General features: G+C 41.2%; 1 protein-coding gene across 1 annotated transcript in view; it reads left to right on the top strand.

Moving 5' to 3' along the window:
* The window catches only part of LOC123361735 (C-type lectin domain family 12 member B-like), a 28995-nt gene extending 23292 nt beyond the window's left edge, over positions 1 to 5703 (top strand). The window contains exon 7 of the mRNA XM_045001856.1: positions 5221 to 5703. Coding sequence (XP_044857791.1) covers positions 5221 to 5227 — 7 coding nt within the window. The 3' untranslated portion in view covers positions 5228 to 5703. The remainder of the gene's footprint in view (positions 1 to 5220) is intronic.
* Positions 5704 to 6709: the final 1006 nt, after the last annotated feature.

Here is a 6709-nt window from a genome sequence, read left to right on the forward strand (position 1 = left end):
GTTACTTTTAACCTCATTATTGACATACAATGCTACTCCCCCACCTTTACCTTTGTATCGGTCTTTCCTAAACAGCACATACCCTTCCATACCTGTACTCCAGTCATGGCTACCGTTCCACCATGTTTCGGTTATTCCTACGATATCCGGTTTCAATTCTCGGACCAGGAGCTCTAGTTCCTCCATTTTGTTACCTAAGCTTCTCGCATTGGTGAACAAACATCCTAATTTTTGCTGTTTGGCTCCTCTCACCCTTTTCACCCAACTTGGTAGGGACACAGTACTACCAGTATGACCTGTCGGTCTAGTATCCGTCCCCCCCCCCCCTCTTCCTTATACCTAACCGTCCCCCTCTGGCTATATCTGTTGTTATACTGTTGTTCTCACTCTCAACGTATAAATTTGGCGTGGAGAGTACCTGGACCTCTCCCAACCGTCTCCCCCCAGAATAAGAAATAGAACTGATTGGACTCATAGGTGCTAAGGTTTTACATTGTTTTATTTTGTAATGCAGTTATTTTTTTTGTACATAATTCTACAATAGTAAGTTCAACTTTCATGATAAAGAGATTTCACTACAGTATTTGTTAGGTGAATTCAAAATACTATTTCTTGTTTTTTACAGTGCAAATATTTGTAATAAAAAATAAATATAAAGTGAGCACTGTACACTTTGTACTCTGTCTTGTAATTTAAATCAGTATATTTGGAAACGTAGAAAACATCCCAAATATTTAAATAAATGGTATTCTATTATCATTTAACATTGAAAATAATCAGGTGATTAACTGTGATTAATTTTTTTAATTGTGATTATTTTTAATTGCTTTAAAGCCCTTCTATGTACATAATACACCTTGCACCACAGACACTACACTATCCTCCAGATGTTAATACTGATTAAAATTGTGCATGTGTTTGTATTGTACATTTATATTTAGATCAATTACTTTTTAGAAATCTAAATAAAAAACAATGATACTTTCACTTAAGCACTTTGTGCACTGCTGAAACATCACACAGCTGAAGGTGCCATTAAAGTACGAACATTAACGAAGGAAGAGCCTCTCCAGCCCCTGTTTGGATATCTGAAGGTTCAGATGGGGTATGGATGAATGAGATGGAATCTAATAGGGCTTTTCCAGCTCTAAAATCTTTGGCTTTATGAAAATATAAAAAACAGACACTATATAAAGGTACAGCACTTATCATTTCCTGTTACTTTCCCAAACAAAATGTATTTGTGTGTCAGAGGTGTCAGAATCATATGTCAAAATAGTGCCTCTGAAAGACTCTCCTATAGCACTTGAATGGTCCTGTGAGCATAGAAAGTAGGGCTATCTCACAGATACTGTGACAGGTGAACACCACCTCATTCTGTGATACTTATCTTCTTTCAAGGACTTCCAGCAGTCATTCTGAATCTGCAGATACATGATCTAAGAACTGGGGGTACTATTAAACTCTCATCATAGGAATATCTATGTCTATACAGCAGTAGAAAAAAGTTATTGGATTGGATTATCATATAAAACCAAAGGCCTGGCTGAATTTGGAAGAATGCAACTCTTTCTACACTGCAAATAGGCTGGTAAATGTTGATGATCTAGGCTCAGATTTTCAGCAGTAAGTACCTAAAGTTGGGCTAAGTCCATATGTAGGCATGAACACCATGTACTATCAGAGACAAACATCCTCACGTATGCCAACGAGTTTGTAAAATCACCTCACAATTGCTCCACGACAATCATTCCCCCTGGAAAAATATACAGTGTTTCACTGACAAGCTGGGAATGCCTTCCAGTCTCTGTTTTCCTGGCACCGGTGGGGGATGAGAATGCTGAGGAGGTTGTCTAGGATTAGTGCTGTGTATTGCCATCTCTGGACAACCCACTTTGGATTCCCAGTCTCACTGGTGTCACCCCCGCTGGCTCAGAGTGGGGCTCTGTCCCCCTTCAGTGGTGGCTAGGCCAGCTAGTGATTGATGAACCTGCTGGAGACTTGGGAAATGGTAAGTGTATTTTGGCTCATGCAGTAAAAGCTCATGCATTAAGCTCCCAGGGTTGATGCCCACTGCCGATGTGGGTTGGAATTACACTGGTTTTTAGCTCTGACTGTACCTAGAAACACTGTGGTGTTGGGTCCGATGACCTAGATGTTGGTGTCTCCACTGCTCTCCAGGGGACCCATCTCAGATTCCATCCTTAGGTTCTGTCACTACTCTGGGGCTAGCAGGGTTGTGAGCACTTTACAGTCAGTTCTATTGTCCTAGGGTTCAGGGCTAGACCCTGTCAGACCCTTCAACAGTTTGGAGAATCATGTTTCACTGAGAGTGACAAACAGTTCTTGTGGAGATGGCCATAGGTGGAAATGGGCATGTGTGTAACACAAACATGCCATGGTGTAATGAAGCAGTGCTTTGGTTTCTGGGATCTATATTTACTAACCTGCCAAACACTGTGCATATCTGCTTGATAACTGGTATGTTTATGCCAATAAGAATTGCAAAGAGAACAATGTCTGGATCTGTGAGAAAGCAGCCATCCAGCTGAGGTTAAAGACAATCAACTGTGGGAAGTGTGGTTTATCATTATGAAATGATAATTTATCAGCAGCGTAAAGATTCTCTGGGTGCTCTGTATTGTTAGATTTTTGGTTCTTCAGCGTTTTCAAAGGGCAATTTAAATAGATGTGTAATCAGAGTCCAAATCAGAATCGCCATTTGCATTGTTTTTGGGGCACCTCTGTTAAAAACTACATTACTAAACAAACACACATAGCATGTTGCCACAAAGAATGCACAAAGTCTGTCAATCCAGCTCTGAAAAATGCAATGGATACCAAATAGAAAATGGCAACTCCAGAAAAACTATAAACCAATTGAACTGAGAGATGAAAAGACATATAGGGTCACAGTCTGTTCACCCCCTGGATGCCCAGTGTATGATTGTCTCCTAGTGTCTATTTGTCAATTGCAGGTTTAACTCAAGTGATGAGATTTCAACCACTTCCATTCAGGAGTCTATTTTAAATAATAATTTGAGATATACTAATCTCCTAGAACTGGAAGGGACCTTGAAAGGCCATCAAGTCCAGCCCCCTGCCTTCACTAGCAGGACCAATTTTTGCTCCAGATCCCTAAGTGGCCCCCTCAAGGATTGAACTTGCAACCCTGGGTTTAGCAGGCTAATGCTCAAACCACTGAGCCATCCCTCCCCCCAATCTCACTTTTTGCAATCTCACTTTGATTTTTGATATTTGATTGCACTCCTACAAAAATATTTCCTGATGGCCTATCTAAACATTTCTCTTTCCCTCAGTTTTTTCACCCATCTATTAAACCCTCAAGCAACCCCAAAGAAATTCCTCTGATTCTCTGTGCATACTTGTATAAGGTGGCAGTATTCTTCCTACTATGTCATCACTTGGCCAAGTTATGCATATATAGTTCTTTTAAACTTTCTTCAGAAACTAATCCCTCCAGAATCATAAGCATTTTGTGGGAAATGATGATATAGAAAGTACTCTGATATTCATTTCTGCTGACTATACCTTCATTTTACACTCTGTAATATTATAGGACATATTGAAGGACCCTCTTAACAGAGTGTATTGAAAACCTCTAACTCACTGCCTCAAGATAAAAGAGTTAAATATTGTGGCTGGATTTTAAACAAATTAGATAACTTTAGAAGCAGCAAAGAATCCTGTGGTACCTTATAGACTAACAGACGTTTTGCAGCATGAGCTTCAAACCTACCTACCGCTATGCCTACCTTCATGCCTCCAGCTTCCATCCCGGACACACCACAAGATCCATTGTCTAAAGCCAAGCACTGAGGTACAACCGTATCTGCTCTAACCCCGCAGACAGAGACCAACACCTAGAAAATCTCCACCAAGCATTCTCAAAACTACAGTACAGTACAGCACGAGGAAATAAGGAAACAGATCAACAGAGCCAGACGTGTACCCAGAAGCCTCCTACTGCAAGACAAACCCAAGAAAGAAACCAATAGGACTCCACTGGCCATCACATACAGTCCCCAGCTAAAGCCCCTCCAATGCATCATCAGGGATCTACAACCCATCCTGGACAATGATCCCACACTTTCACAGGCCTTGGGTGGCAGGCCAGTCCTCGCCCACAGACAACCTGCCAACCTGAAGCATATTCTCACCAGTAACTGCACACCGCACCATAGTAACTCTAGCTCAGGAACCAATCCATGCAACAAACCTCGATGCCAACTCTGCCCACATATCTACACCAGCGACACCATCACAGGACCTACCCAAATCAGCCACACCATCACCGGTTCATTCACCTGCACGTCCACCAATGTAATATATGCCATCATATGCCAGCAATGCCCTTCTGCTATGTACATCGGCCAAACTGGACAGTCTCTAAGGAAAAGGATAAATGGACACAAATCAGATATTAGGAATGGCAATATACAAAAACCTGTAGGAGAACACTTCAACCTCCCTGGCCACACAATAGCAGATCTTAAGGTGGCCATCCTGCAGCAAAAAAACTTTAGGACCAGACTTCTAAGAAAAACTGCTGAGCTTCAGTTCATTTGCAAATTTGACACCATCAGTTTAAGATTAAACAAAGACTGTGAATGGCTTGCCAACTACAGAACCAGTTTCTCCTCCCTTGGTTTTCACACCACAACTGCTAGAACAGGGCCTCATCCTCCCTGATTGATCTAACCTCGTTATCTCTAGCTTGCTTCTTGCTTGCTTATATTTACCTGCCTCTGGAAATTTCCACTCTTGCATCCAACGAAGTTGGCATTCACCCACGAAAGCTCATGCTGCAAAACGTCTGTTAGTCTATAAGGTGCCACAGGATTCTTTGCTGCTTTTACAGAACCAGACTAACACGGCTACCTCTCTGATACTAGATAACTTTAGGGCACTCATAATGTTCACAGTTATTTAATTGGCAAGCATGATAAATGTATTTCTGTGATGAACACTTCTTGGAGTTACTCCTGAAGACTACTCAGAAGATTTAGGCAATGAATTAAGTAACTGCAGCCTCACATGATGTTGATTCTGCAATGAAACATGCACAGTCCCCCTGGACTCAGAAGACTGCAATAGCTTCCAGGCTCAATTCAAAGCATTGGTGTTATTCTAAAAAGATAATTTTGCTTTGGATGCTTTGTACCATACTGACCAACATTTTCCTTTATTTTATCCCAGCATGTGAGAAAGAGTAGAACATGTGAGCTGACAGTCTCCACATGCATTCATCTGGGTGTGCAGGATTCTCACTGACGGGCTCTCTTCTCTGAAATGTACTGCTGTGCACTGATGTAAGTGGGGCAGAGTGGGCTGATATGGCATCCAGTTGTCAAAAGTTGGGGTAGGTCTTAAAAGTAGATTTTAGTTCTGTTGAATATTGTACATTTTGTATTGTACTCTTTTAAAAATGTTGTATGTTTTATCTCCTGTATTATTTCTATACTACTGTATATGGATACATCATTTTAAGGGCTTTTTCTGTATTGTACATGTGCTTTGATGTTTGGTCAGGTGTCATTTAAAAATCAAAATCAAAATTAATATATTTTATTTTGTGGTATCCTCTGTCTGAAGAATAGAAAACCCTTGTGTTCTTGTGAAGAGGGAGACCAGTGGAGTGCACCATGTAACAGTTCCTGATTTCAGATGGAGTTGGGTGGTAGCAGGGGAATTTCAGCATGGGAACTTTGACTCTGGCTCTCCTCTCTCCATGCCTGGATCATACAAAGCAGTGCCGCCCCTGGGATGGTCACACCGACCCCAACCCAGGACTCTTACTAAGTAACATGATCTAGCCTTAAATACCCTTTGTTTCTTGATTACATGAAGTTTAACCAATGGCCTCAAATTCTGTTTCTGTGAACATTTACACAAACAAAACTGCACTTGCACACAGGATCATAGAAAGCAGAAGGAAGGGGTGTGAACAAGGCTGAATAGAAATACAGTTCAGCATTTGCAAGCACTGCCAGGAATACATTTATATTTTTTGTTAGTGATGATGATTGTGAAGCACTGGAATGGGTTACCTAGGAAGGTGGTGAAATCTCCTTCCTTGGAGGTTTTTAAGGTCAGGCATGACAAAACCCTGGCTAGGATGATTTAGCTGAGAATTGGTCCAGCTTTGAGCAGGGGGTTGGACTAGATGACCTCCTGAGGTCCCTTCTAACCCTGATATTCTATGATTCTATTATTGTAATTCTGAATATGTCTCTCCCAGGAGATGTGGGGATCAGAAAGATTACAACAAAACATAGTTGTACATCACACTCATGCTCTGGATAGACCTGACTTCCATTTTTAATTGTGGTCCACGGGTCAGTGTATGATTTCCAACATTCCTCAATCCATAGTGGAACTCCCACTGTTGTCACCTGTACAGCTGATCAGGAATGTTTTGCTTAAACTTTTTTTTTTGTTGCAAAATGTCAATGTCTTTTGGATACACTGACCTGCATTGAATATGCATTGGTGACAAAAAAGTGAAAGGGATCTTGGGTCTAGGATGGAATTTCTGGTCAAAACCAGGAAGTAGATTGTGGAGAAACTTGCTCTTTGAGGCTAGCCAACAGCCCAGGGTTAATAATACTCATCTAGAGTGTGGGCACTCTAGAGTCAAGTCCTCACTGTGATTCAAGGTACAAGAGCGCACAAGTACATCTTGAAA

The sequence above is a fragment of the Mauremys mutica genome, chromosome 1 (assembly GCF_020497125.1).
Source record: "Mauremys mutica isolate MM-2020 ecotype Southern chromosome 1, ASM2049712v1, whole genome shotgun sequence".
In the NCBI taxonomy this organism is placed as follows: Eukaryota; Metazoa; Chordata; order Testudines; family Geoemydidae; genus Mauremys; species Mauremys mutica.